Source organism: Antennarius striatus, chromosome 2 (assembly GCF_040054535.1).
Source record: "Antennarius striatus isolate MH-2024 chromosome 2, ASM4005453v1, whole genome shotgun sequence".
NCBI classification, from domain to species: domain Eukaryota; kingdom Metazoa; phylum Chordata; class Actinopteri; order Lophiiformes; family Antennariidae; genus Antennarius; species Antennarius striatus.
Genome location: NC_090777.1, coordinates 19,738,239 through 19,764,945, shown reverse-complemented (window position 1 = coordinate 19,764,945; position 26,707 = coordinate 19,738,239). Strand labels below are relative to the sequence as shown.

Sequence of the window (26,707 nt, the reverse complement as noted above, 5' to 3'; positions counted from 1 at the left end):
ATTTTACATTGCATTTTTGGCACTACATTACTTAAGCGCCCAGGTATGTGATAAGTTAAGAGACAATTAGACCTTCTCTGTTCTGATTAGTTTAGCACGTAGTTACTAAACAAACAATCAAACGGCATGTCCTGAGGCAAAATGTTTTGACATAATGAAAGTGGAGGACTGTGCTTGAAAAATTGGTCAGTTTAGGATGGAATCTTTTCAGAGTTACCAGGAATTTAAATAAAATGGAAGAAAACACAAAAACGCAATAAAGTCAAAATTACTCATAGACCAAATCAGGCATCGTGTGTAGCTAAACACTACCCTGGGCAGAACTCTTTAGCGCAATGAGTGTCAGAATATTAATGTAACATTTCCATTGAAAGACCGGAACATACCAAATGTGGACCTGGGCCGGTCTAGACGCCTGTGCTAATGGCACTTATGGATTAATAATCATTTGATGTCATGTGTTTTCATGACCTTTGTTTTACCTCTTTCACTGGGCAACCAAAGGAGGTCATGTCTGGGTAAGTCAAGCTCCAACACAATGTCTTCTGCAGTGCCAAGAAATCAGATATGCATCAACTTGTCGCAGTTTCCTGATGACTTGCACTCCTTTTTGTATTTTTGATAGCTCATTGGCAAACATAAGGCTCAAGTGTTGGGAGAAAAAAAAGACCAAATGAGTGACCGGTAAAAAAAGCAGTTGAAATTTGGAAACATTTATTGTACAATACAGTCGGACCATTGTTATTCCTAAGCTCTGATTTCCCATCAGCTTTTCCTGTGACGCAGGCGGGCACTTTCATATATAGAAACTGACGAGCTGCTGAAAAAACACCCTATGCTCTGACATCCTCTTCAAAGGCTGTTGTCATCAGCTGTGGCTGACCACATGACCGCCAAAGAGAAGGATTCTGTGTGTGTGTGTGTGTGTGTGTGTGTGTGTGTGTGTGTGTGTGTGTGTGTGTGTGTGTGTGTGTGTGTGTGTGTGTGTTTGTTTACTACACAAAAAATAACAGCATTTTGAGCTATTCCTCCTATAGCAAACAGCTAATTAGCAATCTGATCTGCAAAATGACATCACCTGTTTGTTCAGCAAACCAAGGTGCAGTATAAAAACACTGTGTCCACACTGATGTATAAGACAAGAAAATCAAGATAACGTTACTATTTTCTTTTGTCCACATGTGGTATGACAGAATGTAATCCATTTACATCTTGCCAATGACAGGCTAATATGCAACACACACACACACACACACACACACACACACACACACACAAAGAGAATTCTGCCACGAGTTCAATAATTCTAAAGTGTGACTGAGTCCTCCATGCTTAGTTCCAGGAAGCTTTGATTGAGGGATAAAATTAAACACTTATGTTCACAAATTAGATGCCAACAGCTGCTGTGCAGAACTCAAACAGTTGGCCACAACAGATGATAAAGTTGTAAACTCCCTGCTTGCACTTACATCACTGCATGATGATAGGTCCATTTTTAACAATAGTTAAAAGGTGACCATAAACTAATTGTGATAAATACCTATTTCTGATCTTCATGACAATGCTGAGTACGTAACTTATACAGCTCTTGTAGATGACATGCTGCAAACATGAAGTATAGTTTTAACAACTACCAGACACATACTGATCTTTGCTAGGGGATATGTAGGAGGCTGGCTCACCTGAGAAAAACACTATTTTTCAGCAGGCTGCTGGATGTCATACACAAACCCATGACCATATACATGGCCAACATGTAGTAGCCAAACATGCTGCTGAATGTAGTGTGTTTATTAAAGATCAACTCCTTCGGGTTTTACAGGGTAGCCTCCACTGCAATAATGGTGGAGTTTTTGTGTCAAAGAGATGCTTGTTTTCTCTTCCTCAGGCATGAAAGCGAATTTGTCTTGCCAACCAGGTCTATTTATATTCACAAGAGCATTCTTCAGCATTAGTGCAGTCACATGGGCAACCGGGTTTAGATATGGCCGACAATACATTGGTGGGGTTCTTCCTCAATTCACACAGTATGACAAAAGAGAACACATAACCAGAACTGATTTATGTTTTTCACTCAATGACCTTATCAACTAGACTTTTAGGTACAACCTCATTAGTCATCTTTGTCTCACAGACTGAAGAACTCTTGGCTAAATGACTGTGGGTCATTTGGCTGACTGGGATGATAGCACAAAACAACATCAGAGAGATTGTGTACGTTCACCTCCAATCGAATCGAGTCAGTAATTTGGTCAACCTATGGGTGAAAAAGGGTCCAATACGAGCAAATCACATATAGTTCTTCCTGTTTTGATGAGTCACAGGTGGCAACAACACATCAGTTTAGCCCAGTGAGGCAGGAAGCTGAAACAGGTTCTTTAGCAGTAGATATGCCCTGGAGAAAAAGACACACCTTACTGCAGTGACTCATGTGTGTTTCAAAGCAGGTGGCTGTTGTGTTTCTGCAAACTGTGACACACATAAATTGACTAATTACGTGAATGCGTGAATATTAGTCACGAGTTTAATGTGAAAGTTGTTGGGCAATCAACAGCATTACTTCAGCGAGTCCAGCCCTCTCGATAAGTTTTTTAGCAGAAGGAGGGACCATCAGACGAGACCAATTGAAATGCATTTGGACAGCAGTAAATCATTTTCAGCTGCTATCAGCCTAAATTTTCAGGAAAATGTTTCTTCTTAGGCAGTCTATCATTTTAAGATATTTTTAGATAACAGGATGAAGACCATACTTTGAGTTGTTGATGTCAGAAAACCATAAGATACTGAAATCCACTATTTACTCATTAATGCTGACATTTGTTTCTTGTTTCCTGACACTGGAGCTGTGTAATAATACAATAAGATCATACATACTATCATTGTGTGGTCTAAGGTTGTGATAAAATAACTAAGGTCTTTTTCATTTAATGGTATCTATCCATCCATTTTCTGGTACAGCCGCTAATCCACCTAGAGGGTCACTGGTCTACTGAAGCCTATCCCAGGTGACTACAGGTGAAAGGTGGGGTACACCCCAGGTAAGACACCAGGTCATCAGAACATTATGTTGGAAAAAACATGTAAATCAATAACAACCCTTAAGAATATCAATGAATTTTCCCATTTTCCTCACATCAGAAGCACACTTGTCCAATAGGTTAAGTATCTGCTACTGTTCCCACACCACAGATGTGCAAGTCTGGAGTCCGGTGAGTGGGGGGGATACAATGTACACTACAGTATACAATGCTTCCTGAACCCAATTCAGGGTTTTTTTTTCAATGCGTGTCTCCACTTGTTCCAGCACACCTAGAATAAATCATGCTAATGAACCACGTGTACCAACACACCCACCCACACCACTCTGTGACGTTTTACTGGTGTTTAATGATGAAGCAAACAACAGGTCTGGAGGAGGATAGGGGAGTGAAGGCATGACTAAATATTCAGCATTATGGCACCGGCACATTTGGATGAGCACACATAGGGTTGACACACAAAACCAAAAGATCCCGAGTATCTGTCTGGACCTGTGAATTAACTCTGAAACAACAGGGAGGATGATTTATGCTTTCTGGATACTGGACTCTTAGGTGTCAGTGGAAGTACATTTTGCTTTAGATTTAAGAGTTTATAAGGGTCTTAAAATTTAGACAGGATAATAAATCAGTTGAGTGCTTTTGCTCTTTAGAAAGCACATGATGATACATTTTAATATGCAGAACGAAAAAGAACACCATGCATACAATCTAAAACCATATTAATCAATTGTCTAAACATGAGTAAATTTATAAATGTTCCCAGTAAATTAAGGGCTTTAGCTGAATATCACCATCCTCATTTTTCCTCACCTCATTTTCCCAAATACCTTCTCAATAGACACACAAAAAAACAATATCACTGGTCACATAAAGAAATAACTGTTACTGGACTGATGAGATAACGAACTGATAATTATAATTCTTATACAATCAGTTGAGAGGCCCTGTTTCTTCTTTTGTTTGCCAGTGCAGTCCAGCTCCTGTCCCGCTGGGCGGAAACTCTCCCTGGAGGACACATCAAGCTTCGACCAACACCTCATCATGACCGTCCTACACAAGCTGTGGAATATCAGAAATATTCTCTTCTGAGGGCCCTCAGTCTCATGACTAAATCTGTAAACTAGCTGACTGATTCACAGAATGATTATCTTAGAAAGTAAGCAACTCACAATAATCTGGAATCTCTATCAGCATACGCTGATCAGAGATGTAAACAGAAACTCACTGACTGTATTGCCACACAGACACATGCACACACAAGCATGGATATCCGATGTACAAGCCAGCAGGAGTAAAAAGGGAAATTTAAAATATTTCAATCTGTATGTAAACGACAAATTAGCAATGTACACTGGAACAGCAGCTTCTTATACACAGATGAACAACAGCCTGAAATTCTGCTCGATTTAGCAACAACATACAGCTAAAGTACATGTTTGACAGCTGCTGTTGGACATCAAACATGTAGTTTAGTACAGCAAAGAAACCAATGTGGCCTTTAACTCTGGGCTCGCTAAAAGATGGTAAGGTAAGAATGGAGAAAAACTCCCCACAACAGGACACAAGACATAACTTTTTCAAGTTTGTCTGACCAACAGCTCCTTCCCTTTTGTCTTATAAATGCACCGCATTCCAACGCACACACAAAGGCTGAGTTTGGTTGAATGGCCCAAATGACAGCAGAGCTCCTGGCCACAGCGGCTAAGACCAGCTGAATGGTCCCCATTGTGTCCCCATGGTCACAAGGGGCTTTCAAAAATGGGTTGCTTTTTAAGAGGCCATTTGGCAAGCCTGTGTTCTTATCCAAGTAACATGGAAACGGGCATTTCTACATGTTTCAGAGGAGGGCTCGTTATGGAGTAAAGAAAAATCATCTTTAAAGAGTTGTCATGTTGACACAATGGGACAAACTAGCTGAGATGAACAAAAAAGATGAAAATATTTAGCTTCCATGCCTGGTTGGAATCCTTTAATTCCATTCCATTAATCTCACTAGTCATGTTGTCAGACATTCAATTTGGTTAAAACATACAAGGTGTGAACAAAGCCACAATGTCAATGTAAGACTGTTTCTTGTGGCAGTAATTGTATTGCTCAGCAGCCTAATTTCTAGGCTTACATTCCTGACTAGCACCTGAAAGGGCAACAGAGAAGTCCTCAGAACAGACCCTGTCTGAAACTGTGCAAAGTTATGCGACTAATTAAAGTCAAGAGTGAGGAAATGTTTACCTTAATATATCATCATAAGCAGGTTATGCCTATTTACTGAGAAATAAAATAATGAATCAGAAGTGCCTCCTTCTAGCTATTTCTAGCTAAAGTGCTTCTTCCTCACAATGAGGTAAAATCACAGCAAAGCACAAAATCTGAGGGATGCTAATTGGATAGTCAAAGTAAATAGTAATGGTCACACACACACACACACACACACACACACACACACACACACACACACACACACGTGTGTATGCATAAACATATGTACATATACTTTTTTCCATATACTGTATATACAGTGTGCCCTCCTTCCTCACGGTTAATGTGTTCCAGGAACCACACGTGATTAACAAATTCCGCGATAGATCCACAAACTGAACCCTCCCCATACTGATATTAAACCACCTTCTATCTGTATTACCTTTTCCAACACTCTTATCAACTTTTTAAAGCACATTGTGTCTCATGTAAGTCCAAGACTCACAGAACGGAGTACACTTCCGGATGCTGTCGGCCAATAAAATGCACATACAATATCAAGTGACTGTCTACCAAAAATCTGCGATGAGGTGAAGTCGCGAGCGTTGATTCGCACTGCATATATGTATATGTATCAGTATGTGTCTGTGTGTGTGTGTGTGTGTAGGCTAATTACACTCAAACACACACACCAACCCAAAAAAATGATCTGCGACATAACTGTGGTGGAAAATGTTATCACGAATATAATTATTGGGCTGTGTCATCCAAAACCAGGACTATAAATTAACTCTAAAATAGGTCAGCCCAACCAAAGACCAAGTTATCTCAGTCAGTTTTCAATATGACTGCAAATCATAGAACACCACAGAAATGCATCTGCAAAATAAAAATCAAGCATGTTATCCAAGTTTTTTGTAAGCCAAGTTAACTTGCATTTGTAAAGAATCATAAAAGTGGATCAATACTGGTGGGTGAAAGAAAACATGGGTGGAAAAATATCTTAACAATAATTTTCAAAAATCATATCATCTCCCCAAAATAATCAAATGCAAATCAGCATTGGTAAGGAGAGAATGAGCGGTCACCTTCACTTGAAGAATGTCACCTAGGTGTTATGAAACGAGGGGCAGGGAGATGCCATCAGGGATGTGACAGTGGGTGTCAATAGGTGCAGAGCATGGTAAGAGCTAACAGCTGCTCCAGGGGGAGGGGGAGGTTTGCTGTATGCTTAAGAAGAATGAATGTTGTTAATATTTGTAATGTATAATATTTACATCCATCACCCATCTAGGTTCACTACAGCAGTGAGTATGAACACATGCACAGGTGCACCTGACACAGCTCAGAGGGTAGCGCAGGATGAGTACTGCAGGTAGGTAAACCTGTAATTCTAGTAATTGCAGGTTTACACACGAATACAAGGCTGTTCTCCTCACCTAGGTTTGATCATTAATGACAGTCTTTCACAACAGACTGTACCTTCACATGGCACCAAAGGAGATGATGACTACAGGCCCTGTCATTACACTTAGACATTTGTCACAGTGACTCACAGTTTTAGTGAGAACATTTTGAAGTGAAGCCTGAAAATCAGGTGCCTAACAGTGTTCAGAGGTAAATCAAAGTCCTGACATATGAAGAACTAAAACATCAGGACAGGTGAAAGGGTCAACCCTGATAGCCAGACCTTGCCTCTGGCCATCACAGAGTGTACAGCTTCTCACACGTACACACACTGAGCTACAGCGTTGACATTCACACGAAAAGCAAATGAGGAGGTCTGGCACAATGGTACGTCTTTAAATTGACGTTTTGTTTCATACTGTTCAGAAGGAAATGGAATGAAAGCCCTTCTCTTCCTCGTGCTAGCATGTAGACCAACATCCTGTATTAGCAAATAATAAGCTAACTAGATGGCACAAGTTGAGTTCCGGTGTGAGCTTATTCAATTTATTCTAAACGTAAAGTAGAATTGGATGCGGGAAAATGCCGGTTAAATCGATGCTATTTCGCCCAGACAGCTGAGAGACACAGCTAGCTTGAAAATGTGCTATAGCACCCCCATCACCCCCTCCCCTCCTTCAGTGTTACCTTCAGACAGCTCCAGATCCAACTCCGCCAATTGGTCTCTAACCTCTTTTGGCAGGGCGGACAAATCCACGCCGTGGTCTGCCATGACTTCGTCAATAAATGCGAAAGCAGCCTAGTAGGGGGGAAAAAAGACTAAGCTACTGCTGAAAATTAAAAAAAAAGAAAAAGAAAAATGACTCGGCCTCCTTCAAGACACAAAACAATCATCAGAGTGGAAGAGACGGTCCATCCGTGCGACTGGCCCCTCCGCCATAATGGGTAAAACTCACCAGCGGCAACGAGCGGTCACGTGACCGCATTCACCTCGCGTGGACGTTAATTCATCGCGTCTCAGTCGGGAAACATGACGACACTGTTGCGCCCTCTAGTGTCCATCCATCGAAATCACAAACTATTATTGATATTGACGTTTCAATGAATTTCAGGAACTTCATTATTTGGAGAGACAAAGGATTTTTCACGTGGCTCGTGAGGGAAGAAAAAGTTTTTCTAATTAAAGACGGATTTGAACTCAAAAACAGCAAAGCAGGCAATTTCACGGGGGGCTCAAAAACACGAAATTCACTGTTCATTAATTGTATATATATATATATATATATATATATTACTGTCACTTTACACAATAAATAATAAACGTTCACCCACATTCAAACTTTGACAGTTATTACGATTAGGCCTGCTCGTACCTAGAGCATACAATATAATATTGAACAAATGACATGTGTGGATTGTAGAAGTGGGATCTATATTTATTTTCCTATTTGAATGAACTATAACATCACTGAAAATAACAAGGAATGGTCATTAAAAGTCAGGTTTATTAAGGTGGTCTTCAAATGTCTTTATTTAGTCCAAATGTCCATAAATAAATTAAATTTACAATATTATTACACACTTTCCTTCATGTGGCTCCGCAGTGCACTGGCGTAACGCCGGGAGTGTACCCTGCCTCATGGCCCAAGTCCACCTGGATCGACATCAGCAACCCCACCACCTGTAACAGCGGAAGAAGAGGGTACTCAAGATGAATGTATGTATATATGAATGTGTTATTATACAGATGAAGTCGTCATCCCCACAGTAAGCTGCTATCACAAAGTGTTTGGGGTGTATCCTTAATTTATTTTTTTTAATGGAACAAAACAGTCCATGCTTAATTCCTTAAATAGTCAGTAAACTAGTAGTTTTAGCTGTAGTGTGTTACAGTAAAATGGGTAGGACCCAAGAAGTTTTAAGTAGGGCGCACAAAACTATTTCAGTTCGAGGACACCATTGCAGGTCAATGTAAGAATGCTTGCACATAATAATATTAGAGAACACTTTCAGAACCATATTTTGATGGTGGTACGCATAGTCTCTTCAAAAGGTCTTTGAGGCATTCGCACTGTCTGGTCCTTGGCCTGCAGGTCTGAAAATTCCGCACTGTAAAACTTTGGTATAAAGCTTGTCACATTAATGTTGTATAAATGGAAGTTTCAAAGCATGACCAAAAACAGTTTGAACTGATGTAATCTTTCGGTTGGGTTTTAACCACAAGCTGAATTGGCACATTTTCCAAAAGCAGATGTTCACTTACATCTCATATACTGTATGCATTTGATGTTATACGCATTTTCGTTTTAATATGCACAAATAGGTAAGGCCAAGAAATAAATGATCCCAAAAACTAAAATAAATGTGAAAAATCTAAGTAAGAAATGTAATCATGTTTGATCATATCTTCTGTGTTATTTTCCATGTTAAAGTGCTACGTCGAGTATATTCTCTCATACACTTCCTCATTTAATACAACATCGACTAACTTAAGGTCTCCAGTTGTTGTGTAAGATTACAGATAATTTATAGAATTAATTCAGACTGATAACTAACAAAAAATAACTTAATAAATGCTCAGTAAGATGTAGTTTCTTTAATTAAAACTGCAAAAATGTAAGTGTTCATAATAATCCACTTGGACATGCATGTAAAAGTAAATATATTCATATGGTACAGATATGTACAGTACAAGAACAATTTCTGAAATCGTTAGTTCAACAGTGGGAGTGTGAAAACCATAAAACATGACGTAAAACTTTAAACATTGTCGCATTTTTCATTAAATCAACAATTCTTGGAAACATCAAGATAATTGTGATGACAATAGTTAGTTGACCAATTAAAATAATAAGTTAGGACAGCCAAAACACAATACCAAATTCATCCTTAAACTACAGTAAAGGTAAATTTCTTTTTAAGAAAGGACTAATTACATTTCTCTACGCAAACAGAGCCTGGGTTAAAGAAATTAGTTTCTCTATTTATTATTACAATCAGAAGTGTTATGATGAAAGGTTGTGTGGTGCTGAAAATAGCACACAACAAAAGAACACATGAAATTACAGAAAATGTGTCAATGACATTACATGAGATCATGAAAGCTAAATATAGTATAAATTTTCATTTCATATGAACAAATGTCGATTAGGGACTGCCAGGCAAATATAGTGCCAGTTCCAAAATACAACAACATGTCAGGGTCGCCATTGGGACTATAGGACAAGAGGTTCAGTCAAAGGTGAAAGGTGCTGAGAAAGTTCCCATTTATGTATACAGTACAGATAATATATTTAAAAAAGGATCTGACATCCCTGAAAAGACCAAGAGAACTGCAAAACTTGAAATGAATAGAAACACAAAGTAACAATAAACTTGCATTATTTAGTGTGTCAAATAATGCGGATACCTTGTTTTTGAAATATCACATTTTGTAAATACGTGATACAATCAGACAAAAGACAGGAAAATATACAGGAAAAACAAAAAGCAAACATGTTTTTGTGTCTATGTAGAGATATCTTTGTATTATAAGTACTGTGGTGGGATTTATCAACAAACACATTAATTGTTTTCTTCTCCCTCAAAGCTTTTACTGGTGATGGATGAAATGCTTTGTTTGTCTCTGTTGTCCAGTGTCTTTACTGGAACCAACAAAAATGGACAGTTCAACTAACCCTTAGTTTGAAGAGATTTGATGAACCAGTAAGAAACCACTTAATCCTTTATTCTCATTGGCTGTTTCATTTAATTGTTTTTCAAATGGGCAGATCTAATTAAAATGAGGATATCTGAGGCACAAATGTGATTGTAAGGCAAAATATTACATGATGTGTAACAAGCATGTGCAAGAAATAAGCAGTGATATAGAGTAGATTACTTAATTGTGACTTCTGAATCACAAAATAACAGTCAGGCTGTTAATGTCCTGTCACAGAATAAGTGCCCACCAGCACCAGGTGGTCTTTGGAGATTCAGATATCTTATCTGTTGTCATTATGGCTTAGTTTAGGTTTGGTAAATAGCGAAAAGACTAACGGGTTTATCGCACTTCCAACGAGGAACATGGATGTGCAACCATCCTGAAAAGTGTGAAAATAACAGTTACAGTAAGCCCACACAGAGGAACAGTCACCAGAATAGTCCCATGTAAAATTGAACATAAAACCACCTATAAACCAATAAACAGGAAAACTGTCTGTTTTAGAGGAGAGTCGGGAGGAGAGAAGTTGACTTCCCTTAAGATCAGAAAAGCTATTGCTTAACCAAACAAATTATAAGGTAACACTCAGTCAATCCAACATATTTTGGTTCTGTGGACTAATCTGGGAGGATGTGCCAATAAATCAAAAAAATATAGCTGCACATACTGTATCAACAATATAACACCCAAATAGAAAACGTCACATGCTAAAAACCCAGCTATGAACAGGTCACAGCAGGAGTAGGCAAACTGCTATGTTCTGATGTACATAAATACATACAAACAGAGCCAATCACACAAACAGTTAATCAATTCTATCATAAAGGATGTAAATGAGGTAAGGTTTTTGGGTCTGTGTTGTGATCACCTGGACGTGGAACCATTTACAAAAGGTTTTGGGTAAATACTTGAGCTCTGAGTGACTGATGTCTAGATGACTGCTGTATCTTTACAGCTAAGGATGTACAGGACATGTGATATGGTGGCGTGTGGGTGTGAACATGGATGAAAAGGTCTGGGAGCACAAGGCACAATTTCCTGCTGAAAACAGTGTAAAGCCCTGTCTGTTGTTTGGTGCATGATTTGATCAAGAGCATTTATGAAACACCTGCATAACATCGGTGTACATGAGGGGCGGGTGTCCATATGGGAAGTTCATTACAACAGTACATTCAAAGCAATGCAGTCCTACAGTCAAGTGAGGAGTCATTCCAAATAAGGGTGGAAATGAGTGGGGAGGCACAGAGGAAAAATGGGGATTGGAGGTTGGAGTCCAGCCCCTGTAGTCTATGGCAAAGTGAACAGGAAGCGCTCTTAAAATCTCAGTCCATTCCCAGAAGGCTGCTGCTGAGCTCCAGGCCACAGCATGATGGCTCTACAGGAGGGTCCGAGGGAGCAGAGGACCCCTGCAAGGGAGGAAGGTGTAAATCTAAAAACTGGACAAGATAGGGGAAGTTGTGTATGTTGGGTGGGTCCATTGCTCTATTTTACCCTAGGGTGACAAGTGTGAGCCAAATCTTGGCCATGATAGCATCACTCATCATCTGGCAGCAGATTGAGACTGTGCAGCCATGATAATGTGAGAGGGTCCACTCTCGGCCCTCTGCTGCTGGCCCATTCCCGCGAGAACAGACATCGCCATGGCCTCAGCTGCTGCCCTTGAGCTAAGACCATTTTGCCCAACAGAGGGGCTGGGTGCCAAAGAGCTGTGCTGGATCACTGGGGCAGGAGAACCAGTGGGCTCTGAGGTGTCTCTCATGCTCTCTTCTGCAGCTACAAAGAAAGAAAAATATATTTTAAAAAAACAGATAAACCAGAAAATGCTTTCACTGAAAATATTGAATATGAGGAAAAACAGCAGCTTTACAGCAGCCTTACGGCAAAACTGCATACAGTATCTTCTTTGTTAAGTAGATATTTATCAGTATCTTACAATCATCATGAGTCAGTAACATGGTGTAATTATGGAGGGTTCACCTAGATAGGCGGTCTTCTTCTGTAAAGTGGTCACAGGACAGTCCTTGTGGGCCAGAAGCAACTGCTTCAAATGTGCCACCTCATTTCGTAGCAGAGACACTTCATTCTGAAGGATCAGAACATGAAAATGTAAAAAATTATTCAGTTCCATAAGTTCTCAGGATAGTTTGAAGTTAAGTCTAAAGAAAATTGATTAAACTCAAATTTGGAGAACTAATTTTGCATTTTTTTTATGTTTTTGAGCTAAGAAATTCTCTAAAATTGTAAGAAGTCTGGTTTCCACTTCAGTTCAGCACTAAGTACAGAAGTAGTCATATTGTGCAAAAATAATCTGAAACAATCACATAACATTAGAAAGATGTGAAATAAGCTGTAATACATTCCATAGTTATAGGTTCTGCAATCTCACCCATTAGTAAAATTACCCTAAACCTGGAAAACACCTCACAAACTTCTACAAATATGAAGTATCCTCATATTAACACAGGCCACATTTCAGGCCCACACACCAATTCAAAGCCTACTCACCGACAGCGAGACATTCAGAGTGCAGAGCTCCTCAGCCTTCTTTTCTAAGGAACTGACCCATATCTTGCGCTTCTGTCTGCAGCGCGATGCCGCAGCCCGATTCCTCTCAAGGAAGCGCTGCCGTCGCTCATCTGGGTCATCATCTACTGTCCGCCGCCGACGCCCACCTGTAGGCTGTGCTGGAGATACCTAGAGGAACAACGGGGGGCAGGTTGAGAGAGAAACAGTGAGCAATCACATGGGAGAAGAAGGCAGATGAGCGATACAAGGGAAGTGTGAGTCATAGTTTCATAATTTTTTTTCACATGAGATTATATTATTTCCTTCGAAGAAGTTCAGTCTCTGTTTTATACATTACCATGAGATGATTTGTCACGTAAAGTTGTTCAGTTACTTTTGATAGTTTTTCTGATTTTTCGAAATCTGAGAGACATCGCTACTGAATGTTATGATATAGTAGATGACAGTTTACCTGAGGTTGTGCGGGTGATGGGGCATCTGGGTGCTGGACAAGCAGCTGGCCCTGCTCTGCCCTATGAGGCACCATGGGGCTGCTGCCCATCGCCAAGATCCCCATACTGTGTCCTGATGGGCTCTGCTGGGACAGCGCAGCCTTCAGACGCTACAGCGGAACAATGATACGACATCACCCCAATGTCACAACACAGAGAAAGTGGAGCAAGTATTCAAGAAAATACTTTATAAAACCAAGAAAGATATAAGAAATAAAAGGCAAAGGAAGTACTGACATTATGCTCAAAAAACAAAACACTAGTTTTCATTTCCATGAATACATTGTTATTTGCATTTCTGTAAACAATAATCAACCAAATTTGAAATTGAAATACAATCAATTGGGTGAACTTGTACAAAGCTCTGGATGTACTTACCTGTATCATAAATTCTATACAAATTATATTGTTGTGGTGTGAGGCTGCAATAAATAAGTAAATGCAGCTGAAATTCATATGACTAACAATCTAAGACAGAACAGAAGAAGGCCGGAGGGAGAAAAATAAGAAATAAAATGATAAAAATAGAGAGCTAATCTAATACTGACCATCTTGGCCTCTGAGTGGATGCTATAGCCAGAGGGGGAGCTGGAGCCGCTACTGCTACCTCCCAGAGGAGGACCAGGGATTCCAGGAATGTTGGGTACCATGCACATGGGTCGGGCAAGCTAAAGACCATTCAAGACAAACACATGTATACATTAACATATATTAACTTGAGACAACTTTAAATCAAAGAATAATTTTAGGTCAGCCTTACATTAATGACAGAGGGCATGTGCCCTGGGCCAGGGAGCACAGGCACTGCCTGTCCAGATGGAAGCATCATCATCGGATAGTGGCTAGTCGGTGAACTAAACATACGAACAACAGAAAGCCAGCGGAGCAAGAGGTTCAGTTTTGTCTGTATGAATTCTCAAGTTTGTGTACAGCAACTGTCTCTTGCTACAAAAAACGTATCCACTTTTAAGCCTCTAAATTCACAGTTACATCCAAAAGCATAAACACGCACACACACAAAAAAATTTCAGTAGATACATGCAAAGATTCAGATTCAGGGATAATCATAATTCACATCTTTCTTTGTACTTTGAAAGTCTAGTTTCTTCGAGTAGAACAAATCCTCAACCCTAGCATGGAGGGGAGAAGGCAGGTGGAGATATGTGATTAATACAACAGATTTTAGTCCTAACATGTTATATTGTCATAATATGATGTCACATGTGGAAAATGTGTTTTCAAAAAAAATCCTACAGGATGGCCTAAAAGAGGAGTTAAGATTGCAGAAGTTGAGCTTTACTCACCCTAGACTGGTACGATTAGAGGGTGGTGCTTGTGTGATGACGGAGGTGGGTGACGGCATGGTGGGCTGAAGAGCATCAAAGCCTAAGTGCAGCGGGAGGGAACCTGGACGCACAATAGTTGGGGTGGGGGCTGAACTCCGTGGTGGTGTGTCCTTGGTGAACAACAGTTATGTTAAAGAGTTAAAAATGGCTTACACCAAAACAAACAACTCAACAACAACTAGTTTCAAAATGTCAGGCATCACATAGCTTAGGAAAAGACAATACTATTCATTTCCAATACTGAAGTGCAACGTGTGCCATACTCATTCTACATCGCATTAAGGCCCCACCACCTTCATTATATAATAATGCATCACTCCTCCTCCCATGTCTGCTCCCACCTTTCCTTTAGCCGGAGGCTCCCTGCTGTTCTCTGATCTTCCAGAGACCGACTGAGGACTGTCTGGTGGAGAGGAGTCGACCTCTACTGGTGATTCTTTCTTCACCTTTCTGTCCGATGTTGTGGGCAGACTCATGTCCAAAGCCACAGAGTTTGGAGCAGGAAGCTGAGACAAACAAAGACAATGACACAGAGACAGTTCAATATGCTCATCCATCCACCCACCCATCCATCCATCCGTCCATCCATCTTCTTGAAGACGAGAAGACCGTAATCGTCTCGTTTTTAGCCGCGTTTCGGCCTTGTGGGTCACAGGTTTTGATGGAACTTATCCCCACTCACACCTACGATCAATTAGAATTGATCAATTTATGGTTCTGGAGATGGGAGGAAGCCTGAGAACACGGACAGAACCCATGTAGACAAGGGAAGACAATACAAACTCCACACAAAAAGGAATCAAACCCAGAACCTTCTTGCTGTGAGATGACAATGCTACCCACTGTGCCACCATGTTATCCTCAATGAAGGATAAAATAACAGCAAATAATTAAGATGTCCTTGATAAATTCAACCAGACAACTGCAGTACCAGTTTGCAATATTATGAATTGACATTTCAACCACAGTAAACACCGGACAATTTTAATGAAGTCACATTTACATATACCGACATGGACAAAGTGCAAATGGAGGGAATTTCAGCAAAGATTTTTTGACTACTCAAGAGTTGAGTGAAAAGAAGGAAGTAAAAACTAATTTGTCACAATGTACAAGTCTTTTCACAGTACTGTAGTCTATTTTATACATAATAATATGCAAAGGGACAGAAGCATTTGCATACATAGATGACATTAACATTACCATCAAAGCAAAGATTTTCTTACCACGTTCTTTGCTCTCTTCTCATCCTCGTCTTGTTCGAAAGAGCTTGCCAGCTCGTTGAACAGACCGACCTCCTCACAATTCTTAAGGAAGCGAGTGGGAGTAGGTGTCTGGTCTGGAAGGAGCACAAATAACCATCCAAATTAAAACCTTCACACTTGATTCACACATTGTGCTGAATATCTAGGAACCTATGTCATCAATGTGTGGTTGGACCTGCTTTTTTGAGATTGTGAGATCAAAACAGCTCTAAAAGAAGGATCAGCATTGGAAAACGCTCGTGAACGAATAATCTTCATAGGGAGGTAGAGGATACCCAACAAAGAGGGAGAGAGTCGTGTAATACCTGCAATAATGACAGAGTCTGTCCTGGCTGGTCCAAATTTCAGCGTCATCTCGTGCTTGTGTTTGTGTACAGCCAAATGGTCCTCATTGGTAAATCTCTGAAGAACACAGAATGAATGTAAGCATATTACATGAAGTAACATATGGGTAATTGTCTACTTGTCTTATAGCACTTTAATCAAGATATCCTGTTGCATTAATGAATGTCAGATTATCTACTGGTACCTACATTCTATACATTATACCATATGTCAGTATGGTATAATGAAAGTTCCAAAACAGTAAAAACAAAACAGGCCTCGTTTGAGTTGTTGTTGATGTTTATAAAGGGTTTTAAAAAAATTTAGAGCAGTATTTTTATTTTATGGTTATTAAGTACATCCCGCTTCAAAGCGGTGATGTATTGTAAGTGTCAGTGTTCGTTTGTCCATCCGTATATGTTATCTTAACATATCATATCTTCACAATTGTTGCAGGTAGAAAGATGAAACAAAATGCACATTACTCAGGCAGCAAAGGGGATTAAAATGAGATGCTGACCTTGACCTTGAGAAAAGTATGTCAAGGTCAAATTTCAAATTTTGTACACTCATGAACCGGATAAGATAGAAAGACGAGGGAGGGGGCCCGGGGGGCCTCCCCCAGGAAATTTTTTAGAAAATGGGGAGTGTTTTCCTGCAGTCTGAGGGCAAAATCTTCTGTTCAGTTTACCTACAAAAATACACTAAAGTCAACAGTTCAAGCTGAACTATCTTTATTTCTGTCCTACTTTATGCAGGTATAAATGTGAGGTTCAACAATTCAAAACTTGCATTCACTATGTGAACATACAGTCATACAAAATATTACTCAATGTTTACTTGTAAGTTTTACTTAGACTAGAAGACATTTCAACTTTGACCACCACCACCATTGGTATGCCATAGTTTATTTTATTTATTTATTTTTAATTCAATAACATGATTTTTCATTTCAATTTAAAAAGGCATGAAAAATAGCAAGCGAGGTGAATACACATTTACATGCATTGCTGGTTATTCCTGCCGGTCATAGGGAACAAAAGTCTAAGACTACAAACAAGTATTGATAATATCTTTCATTTACCTTCTGATCGGTCTGTCACCACTCCTACCCCCTCTCATAATGAGGACTTTAACACAAACTCTACTATAAAACACTGGATTCTTTTGATCGATCGTCCTCGCCTTGTCTTACACAAATTCGCTGGTTCAGCTTGTAAAAAAACAATGTTTTTGTTTTTTCATTGGACGAAAGGAGGTCATGACCCGAGTGCATATTTAATGATCGGGAGCGTTCGGGTCACTTCGGCTATTTCCGTTGGCATGCTTTGGCTAAATTCCGTCGGCATGGGTAAATAGCGGCGCTAGCAGCGCTTGCTAGCGGAAGTAGCGGCGCTAGCGCCGCTCGCTAAAGGAAATAGTGGCACTAGTGCCGCTCGCTAGCGGAAATAGGGAGCGGAAATAGGGAGCGCCGCTAGCGAGCGAAAAAGTTATACGTTTTAGCCTTTTTTTCCGTAAAAATAAGAACGCCACTGTGGCTACACAGTCTAAAAACCTTGTAGCCAATCTGGAATTTACTTCGCCTATGGCGAAGTGGTGAATGGTTAGCGCAAGCCCAGATATTTACTGTATATACACAAGCCCTGTGTTCTGTTATATTAGGTTAAAGGAAGAGATTTATTTTTGGTTTTAGGGCAACAGCTCAAAAGAAAGTGTGTATAATTTATTTCTATTAACAAATACAATGCTGTGAAAACCACAACGGTAGACATGCAAGTTGAACTTTTATAAACGATCAGCCATTGTCTGAGACGCAGCACTTATTTGGAGAAGTGGCAAGGTGAATCAGTCAGAGACGGAGGAGGAATAATCTTGGCTCCAGCCCCAGTCTATTCACCATTCGTTGCAGCCTATTTTGAGGCACTGCCTTGCAGCTGCAAGTTCAGTCGTGAGAGAGTGAAGTGGAAACACAGTCAAACTCTAAGGTCCTTATTTTTAGCCCTGCCAGGCAGCATCACCAATACAACCACATGTCTGATTTGTCTCTTTCCTCTGGACCAGGGGGCAACAGGGGAAACTATCTCTAACTAATCCTCCTGTATGGCAGCTAGGATTACCCCTCCCCACACAGTAAATACTGGACATCACATAATGGGGGGGACTGCTGTTATTGTTACCAGACATTTAATATCAATATGTTTTGGTACAAACCAAAATATGATTGAAGAACACAAATATCATCAATTTAACCAATTTAAATGATCAGATTGTAAAATCTGATAAATCCACAGTGTCACCTGCCAAGTACCAAACTAACACACAAAGTCAGCAGTTAACAATGCAAGGCAAGCACCTTCATGAATACAGTGAAGCAATTAGCAGCTACAGAGCTAGTTACTTATCAGGGGATGAAACGGAGTTCAGGGATGAAATATTAGACTTAAACTTTTCTCATCTTATTCTGTTACAACTGCCAATAAAATTAATCAAAATATTTTCAAATTAAAATAAATACTTTTTACATCAGCCAAACATTAAATATAGATTCAGACGAGCAGGGTATGAGTTTCCATAATATTTTGAAATTTAAACAGGGAAATAAATCGTAATTTTATTTTTTCAGCATCCTTACATTCATTGGCACATGCTACTTGTTCAATCTATAACTCCCCAAATACAAAAGCTTCTGATTGCAGAAAACAAGCTGGCTCATAAATTAAAAAATTTTCTCAACCACATGAACAGATTGTTTGTCCAGACCCGAAGAGAGAAAATCCAGCACCAACTCTAGCAAACACAGCTGAACACAATTTCAAACATAATACTTCCTGTGCTGAACAATGACCAGTTCTAGGACACACTTATTTTAATTTGCTGTGATCTCAAGCAAGCCCATAGAGTAACATAATGTTACTGGCATGCAAGTACACTACCGGCACTGAGCTGAGTCACCGTTGTGGCTCAAACCTGTGTCTGCCGGCTCTTGAAGTCAACAGTGACAGGTTGAAACAATAGCTGTGCTCTGATTACTCACTGGAGCTTCCAGTGAGTCATTGCTAGAGGAGACAGCTCAGTCTCAGAAGAGAGCATGCTAGCTTGAATGCTATCTCCCCTGGTACTCATTAAGAGATCTGGATGAATCACAGCCAGTTATCTTATTTTGGCAAAGAGACCAGAGACTTCTCAACTTGATCAAGACCTCGCATTTCCACATGGAACTTTATTCCACTAAGATCAATATTTTGATTTTACTTCTTTCAGATGAAAACTACATTCCAACATAGGTAGTTACAGTCAAGAGCTGGTAAGTACTTACACAAAAACAAAAAAACCTGACATCACACACACAGGCACAAACACACACCCCTAAAATCCAGAAGAAGGAGACCACTTACCTGTCCACAACCGAGAGCATTACACACAAAAGGTCGGTCGTCCCCCATCTTTGCAAAGAGCTTGCAGTGTAACTGTGGGATGGGAGAAGAGGAGAACATTGCTGTGGTTTTGTCTTGATTTGTGAACTGGTAAATCCAGAAAACAACAAAATAGGGATGCTGTGGCTTGAAGTCTTTAGTCTGAGCAGGAAGCTGAATGCTATTTAAAAATAACCCTGGCAAGGAGGGAAACATGCACAGAGGCAGCAAGACGAAGTTTCCCTGGTGATACTTCCTTCACACAGGGGGGATCGCGGTTGGCCAATGAGGAGCCACTGACTAGAGAGAAGGACAGCTACATTTGAGACAAAGACATCTCCCTGTCTTCTGTATCATTTCCCCACTTCCAATCCCTCCTTCTTTCATTACCACTCCCTCACATCCCAAGCACCTCCCAGCATTTTACCTGCTTGTACCCCTCATTCAGCCTCTCTCAACTGCTCTGCATTCATTCTCTATCTTGACCATTTCCATCAACTTCCTGTGAATTGATTGATAATATGTTTCAAGTCATTATGTTTGTCTTAAGTTTACAGAAAGAAATTGAATAATTCATAATTAAATTCATTACATTCAGCAAAAAAATAGCTACTGTGCCATTTTACTGCAGCTAAGTTCATGAATAAATACAGCCTTACACTATTATAACTACTTTTGGCATAAGACATCATGATACTGATCATTTAAATATATAATTACAATATCTAACATTTTACTCTAGGTGCAAAATGGCACTAGAATAACAGGACGATAATACATCCAGGCTGTAACAGGGTAAGCTCTCATATCTATGGCTGTGTCACAGTTAACCTACAAAGCTTCATGTGATGATAATCTTTTAAAATACATCAGTTTAAATTAGTTCTATTCTCAAACAAAGTGATTTTTAGATGTTTTCCCCAATTAACTTAAGATAAGATAAGACCAGTTTCAAATTCAGGAGGGATAAAAATGGTTTGTTCTAGCTCTTCCAATTTAAAGAATAAAGAATTAATCTAATGTATTCACTGTGAATAGCAATGAATGTAAATTTGTGCAGACAAGATAATGTTGGCAATTCCAGGAAATATCACTGTCTAGCCAGATGCTGTAATAGAATAACATTACGGACATTATTGGGGTCATGCTGTAAAACAGCATGTAATGAGGCCATAAAGGATTTTTCAAAATGTGGGCACACTGAAAACATGACCAAAGCTTTCCCACTTACTTTCCAACAACAAACCAAATATTACCGATACCATCACATGAAAGAGACTCTTTCTAAGGATGGCATTGTCAAGCTTAAAATATGCTCATGCTTGTGTTCTGTTTCTCCTCTTGTGATCGTTCAACCTTAAGTGATAAAAAAAAAACCTCAATGCACTGGGAAGTTCAGAAAAATATCTTGGTTTTTTAATTTAAATGAAGATATGAGAGGGATGGACTTTAATGTTTCAGCTCTCTCAAAAGCTCCAAAGGGATGTCTGGCAGCAATTAAACAATGCTGTCATTGACAGTGCAGCAATACCAACATGCAACAAGGACACTGCTGTGTGAACATTCACACATATCTAAATGAAAAAGATAGTTAAATAAAGAAAAAAAGCCAACGGCTACTGTAATACTAAATGAGATTGTCCTAAACCACAGTCATGGGCAGGGATAGGGTGTAACTAAACTATTTTAATGCTAAACCTTCAACATGTAAAACTTCAATATCTTTTGTGATCCCCATACTGAACCTTTTCTTTGACTATAGTTGTAACATGACAGCCTCTGCTCTTCTTCTACACTATTTTTACTTATTTGTAAAGCTTGTTTAGTCTTTTTTTAAATCAGTTGATACAGCTTTTACACAAATTGGAAAGAAAAAGTTTTATTTGTAGATTTGTAATATTACTGAGTTATTACTAAGTTGTTGACCACATTCACATCTGTTAAACCTACAATATGGATTGAACATGAAGTCCACCACTATTGAGTGGGACATATTATTCATTATGTTGGCGAGGCATAAATGCCTGAAAGTTTTCCCGATGTTGAAGTCAGTATATTTTCCTCCCTCCATCTCTCCCTCTGCTGAGGACAGCTGTGCATGAGCCAACACATGATTACTGAAGCCCCGTGCTGGAATACAACTCTCTCCCATAACGCCGGGCCGGTAGCACACCTGACCGCTGTGTCTCTGCTCCATTTCTTCATGAGTACTGGGGTCTGCATCATGTTGCAATCAGGAGCCCAGTTCCTCTGTGCAGATCAAAGCAGACCTCCCACACTCTGGAGAAAGGCAACAAGTTGGTGCCAGGGCCCTCACATAGCTCTTTCAATCCACTGAGTCTATTTAGCCAGAGATGGATCTGCAAACAAGATACTCTGTCTGTCTCGTTATACCAAGGGTGTGGACTGAGTGAGAAAATGTACACATCTGGTGTGAGGAGAGTAAACTGATTTCAGAGTTTACATCTCAAGAACACACGCTAGACATATGCATGAAATGTGGGATCCACTCCATTGATTTCAGATAAAAGGATTGAAAAACACTTTTGATTTCATCCCTGCAAAACCAATAAATGAAGCTGAGTAAATCAAATGTATTAAGGTCATCTGTTGCTCCGCTCTGTGGAAGGACGATCTATATTGAAAGATATATTCTACAACTATATTATTAGTAGTCCTCCGCATAATCAACAAAAATAAAGGATTATTATTATTTTATTGCATAAATAAAACTAATATATGCGTTAGCAATTTAACATTTTACTGTACACAGTAAAATGAAAGCTTCATGCAAACTTCAACTCTGTTACGGACAATAAATCAGTCAACCATACTTGTCTTGCTGCCTCTGTAGATTTTTTTTACTCCTTGCAATAAATAGTCTTCGTGCATCAGGACTGATATTCATTTCAGCCATGGATATCAAGTCCACTTATTTTCACCTCCTTTCATCCAAGGTGACACGGAAGTATTCAAAGTGTCCTAATTCCTTTCCTTCTCATTGAGCTGCTGCCCACTGTTAACTTGGATTTCTCCGACTCAGCAGGTGTAGGGGAAAGAGTCCTAGCTATAATCAGCCACAACCATCCAGTGTTTGATGCAGCCTGCTAGGAAACTGGCTAAACAAACTGTATTAATAGCTTGCACTGCAGCCATGACGCTGGAATATGAGGCTTGAATTGCCAGAGGGTAGGGGAGACCCCACAAAAAAATAAATAAATAAAAATAAAGGGGGAGGGGGCATGCAGAGGTAAGCAACTGAAAAAAAGAAATTGGAAATGAGTGCTATTTAAGATAGATAGACAGATGATTTGAGATAGATAGATAGATAGATAGATAGATAGATAGATAGATAGATAGATAGATAGATAGATAGATAGATAGATAGATAGATAGATAGATAGAGTAGACAGACAGACAGACAGACAGACAGACAGACAGACAGACAGACAGACAGACAGACAGACAGACAGACAGACAGACAGACAGACAGACAGACAGACAGACAGTTAGATAGAGAGAAAGAAAGAAATGTTCGCAACTGTAGCAACAGCTGTAAATGTGACACCTCAGTGGTATTTGGATGTGTCCATCGGCCAGTGCATTGTTTTAAGTAATTAAAGTGAACTTGAGATTCGGTAAATAGAACAAAAGAAATCTTACATCCACATCTGCACAACTAAAAAGGCAATGTAGTATAATGCAGAGCAGACCCAGGGCAGTTTTATAAAATTAAACAAGAATCACTGTCGATTTCATTTGCGGTCAGACTCCTTTTCAAGCTTTTGTTGCTAGCTTTCGGTTGTATAACAGTAAAAACGAGAGAGCTGCACAGCCTCTGGTGCTTTGTGCTCTGATTAAAATCAAGACTTTACTAAGAAACACTAACATCTCAGTAAAAAGTATTGATATCAATGATTTGTTAATATTCATAATATGTCAATTCCTAACAAATACAGGCAACATTAAAAAGTTATTCACAACGTGTGTTTTGTTTTTATATTTGAGTTGAAGTGAATACTATTTACACTACACACAAAAAATGTAATTTCTTAAATGTCTTTGGGTGTGTGAAGTTGTATCTGCAGCTCTTTCTCTGGTGTAACTCTATGTGATGGAATGAGGTACAGCTCTGCCAAAAACATGACCTACATTCCTGATGAAGGTGTTGACATGCATAGAGATGCGAAACCTGGAGCGTTCGATAGCTCGAATGGCAATACTACGACTATCATTATTATTTCAGACGCTGGCTCTTCGTGTAAGCCTAGATTCTCGTTAGAACTTATGAAACCGGAAAGAAACCAACAGGTAAACATCTTTGTAGGATATCGGGCATGCAAGAGGGGTCACTTTCGCTCTGAAAATTCCAAAGTCGTGTAAACTTTACACCCCTCTTCCAGACAGTAATTTGGCTGAAAAAGTTTTTTTAAGCGTCTGGCGACATTCAGCCACACTTAGCCCTGCCTTTTCCCGTAACAAGACCGCCTGTTCCTTTCAGCAATTGGCTATAAACACGTCAGTCAACAGCATCGCATACATGCAAGGCTCAGGGTCCCGTCAATAACGCCGGTTAGATGAATCTTATTGGTTCAAAACCCAAAGTCAACTTTTTGTATCCACGAAAAACTAATGGCTAGCTCGCGTGGCTAGCGTTCACAACAGGCCGAATTCGCACTTGAATTAAGTAATAACAGCGCTACTATCAGTTATAGCGATTACAAGAAACACACATCGACATTTGTTTAATTATATCCGACGTCAACTTGAGTGTTTTACATGCCTTACGTACAGTCAAACTCACAAAAGCTGAAAAATGCTAGCAAGTACCTGGTTAGCGGACTGGCACTCCAGTGCAAAACGAGACAGTGGGTCCGAATGGAGCAGTGTAGCTGCTAGAAGAGTTTTGACAATTCTACAGACGTGTAGTTCAAATACTATCGAACACTAAAAAGTGGCGCGCCGAACGTTATTCTGTCATACATAAGTGTTGTCGACATATCTACGGTCAATTTAAAAGGTAATAAAGTGTTTACAAACTCACCCTTGCGCCCCTCTCTCTGGCACCGCTCTCCTCTCCTCTCTTGGAATTTGACACTCCCCTTGACGTCGAAATGTCGCGAGATTTCCGGTGAACTCCGGCATTCAAAGCGCTCATCAGTGACAATACTGTACACTATACTCTCTTTTTCCTTTTGGTTAAAATAACGTAATCATAAATCATAAGCACTGTGAAAAGTGCTATTTTTCTACATTAAGCATGTATTATGTTAGTTATTTATCTATAGAATAGTGACATTAATTTTGTGTCAGCTGTAGAACGAAAAGCAAATTAGAAGCAGCTAAGATCAGTATCTGTGTGTAATGATGAGGCTGTGGCCTCAAACTCACCTGGTTCTGTAATTCTTCTTACATTTGTTTTCATATAAGAGTTTTGAAGAGTTTCAAACGATGTCTAAGGATAGAAGGGTCAGAGGCTCTGGTTTTTCAACTGACTTTCTTGCCTTAGTCCTTCTTGAAAGTGGAGGTCCAGACATGACACACCAAATGGAAAACCAAGTGGTCAAAGTATTAGAATAAGTTTAATTGATATTGAGACTGTATAAAATGGTAAATGTTTAAGTGCAATTGTCCTCCAACATTCAAACCACACAAGACTCTTCATTCCAGGGCCGTTTTGCAGGCCAATGACTGTGAACTCAAATATAAGGCTATAAAGCCCCCCTGTGGATGATTTCAGAATTAGTTATGCTTCAAATTCCTTCTTGTGACAAAAGTTAAAAAATAAATTGAAATTTCAAAGAAATTAAAACATGTTTTATACTTGCATATAAACAAAAAATAAGAGAATTCCACGGTCAAAAGCAAATTAAGAAATTCCTAATTAATTGCTATTCATAGGTTTCTGTTTGTAATGTTTGCCCAAGTATATGAAATTAGCGAGAAAAAGTTAACAGTCCCGAGTAAAAATGATGTTGTTTCTCATATGGGCCTCTCATTGGAGATTGAGTTCAATAAGTGCAGTAAAATTAATATCAATGGTAATAAGTGATCCCAGCTGTATTCATTCCTAATCACTAATGGGAAAAATATTTTACACTAGAATTGTGATGTTGCCTTTTCTTCAGTTCTCGATTTGTTGTAGATTTAAGACGTAGATTTTAGTTGTGGTGATATTCTGTGATGGACACTCTAGATTCAAATCCTATTAAAAACCTGACTTTTTTTTTTGGTATGGCTCCAACCCCCTGGAACCCTTCACTGGATAGTTGATCTGCCATTCCCAGATTGGAACAGTAAAGAAAAGAAAAAAAATTAATGGGGGGCTATTCCCAACAAACGGTCATGAATTCCATTGTAGTAAGGATTCAGGAGACCCACCACTGACAATAATACAATGAATGAGGGCTAAATTTACTGCATACGTATTGTTTTGTTGTGACTTACTGGAAAACTTAAACAGAATAATGGCATTGCTGATGTTAGATGCAGCTATTGTGCTTTTACCCCAGTGAAGGTCTACTGTGAAAATGGCATATGCAAATAGAAATCTCCATCTCAAATAGAAGGACGATTTGAATTTCACACAGTTACGCATTTCATAATGGTTTCCTAGTCTACAACAAGGGTATTCCACTTGAATTTCATGAGGCATCTCTCATCCATTGTTGGAGATCCAAGGCAATCTCTAATTATAATACATGTCAACACACAAGATCATATCTCCTGTTATCTGGGTGATTCAATTGAAGGAACAATTTTGCCAGTCCAAAATGTTAAAGTTAATAATTATTATATTTCTGCTACTATATATCAAAAGGCTTTATGATCTGGATGGAAGCCAGTCCTGGTTCAGATATGACCCTAGTCAGAAACCAAAGAGCATTTTAACTAATGGTTCTTATGTATAAATGACGTCAAATGTAATATGTATCACAAGTTTGAAATTTAAGGAGCAAAAGAAGGAATTCATTCATGGAGTACAAACACCTTTA

The 26,707-nt window shown here is 39.3% G+C and overlaps 2 protein-coding genes across 6 annotated transcripts in view; both read right to left on the bottom strand.

Annotated features, from left to right (window-relative positions):
• The window catches only part of dip2ba (disco-interacting protein 2 homolog Ba), a 39,806-nt gene extending 32,230 nt beyond the window's left edge, over positions 1-7,576 (bottom strand). Inside the window, exon 1 of the mRNA XM_068327609.1 lies at positions 7,332-7,576. Coding sequence (XP_068183710.1) covers positions 7,332-7,416 — 85 coding nt within the window. The 5' untranslated portion in view covers positions 7,417-7,576. The remainder of the gene's footprint in view (positions 1-7,331) is intronic.
• A 1,649-nt stretch (positions 7,577-9,225) lies between these two features.
• Positions 9,226-24,801, bottom strand: atf7a (activating transcription factor 7a). 5 transcript variants are annotated; one of them, XM_068343415.1, is made up of 12 exons: positions 24,757-24,801; positions 19,695-19,766; positions 16,281-16,377; positions 15,937-16,049; positions 15,052-15,216; positions 14,669-14,820; positions 14,125-14,218; positions 13,913-14,032; positions 13,325-13,474; positions 12,853-13,041; positions 12,325-12,430; positions 9,226-12,120 (listed from the first exon to the last, which is right to left on the bottom strand). In XM_068343415.1, the coding sequence occupies exons 2-12, from the start codon at positions 19,740-19,742 to the stop codon at positions 11,888-11,890; spliced, it is 1,467 nt and encodes a 488-aa protein (XP_068199516.1). In that variant the 5' UTR covers positions 19,743-19,766; positions 24,757-24,801; the 3' UTR covers positions 9,226-11,887. The 5 variants fall into 5 exon arrangements, with proteins under 5 accessions (XP_068199516.1, XP_068199517.1, XP_068199515.1 ...); XM_068343416.1 differs by lacking the exon at positions 24,757-24,801 and adding an exon at positions 24,543-24,685; XM_068343414.1 differs by lacking the exon at positions 24,757-24,801 and having other exon boundaries at positions 9,226-11,753; positions 11,839-12,120; positions 19,695-19,808.
• Positions 24,802-26,707: the final 1,906 nt, after the last annotated feature.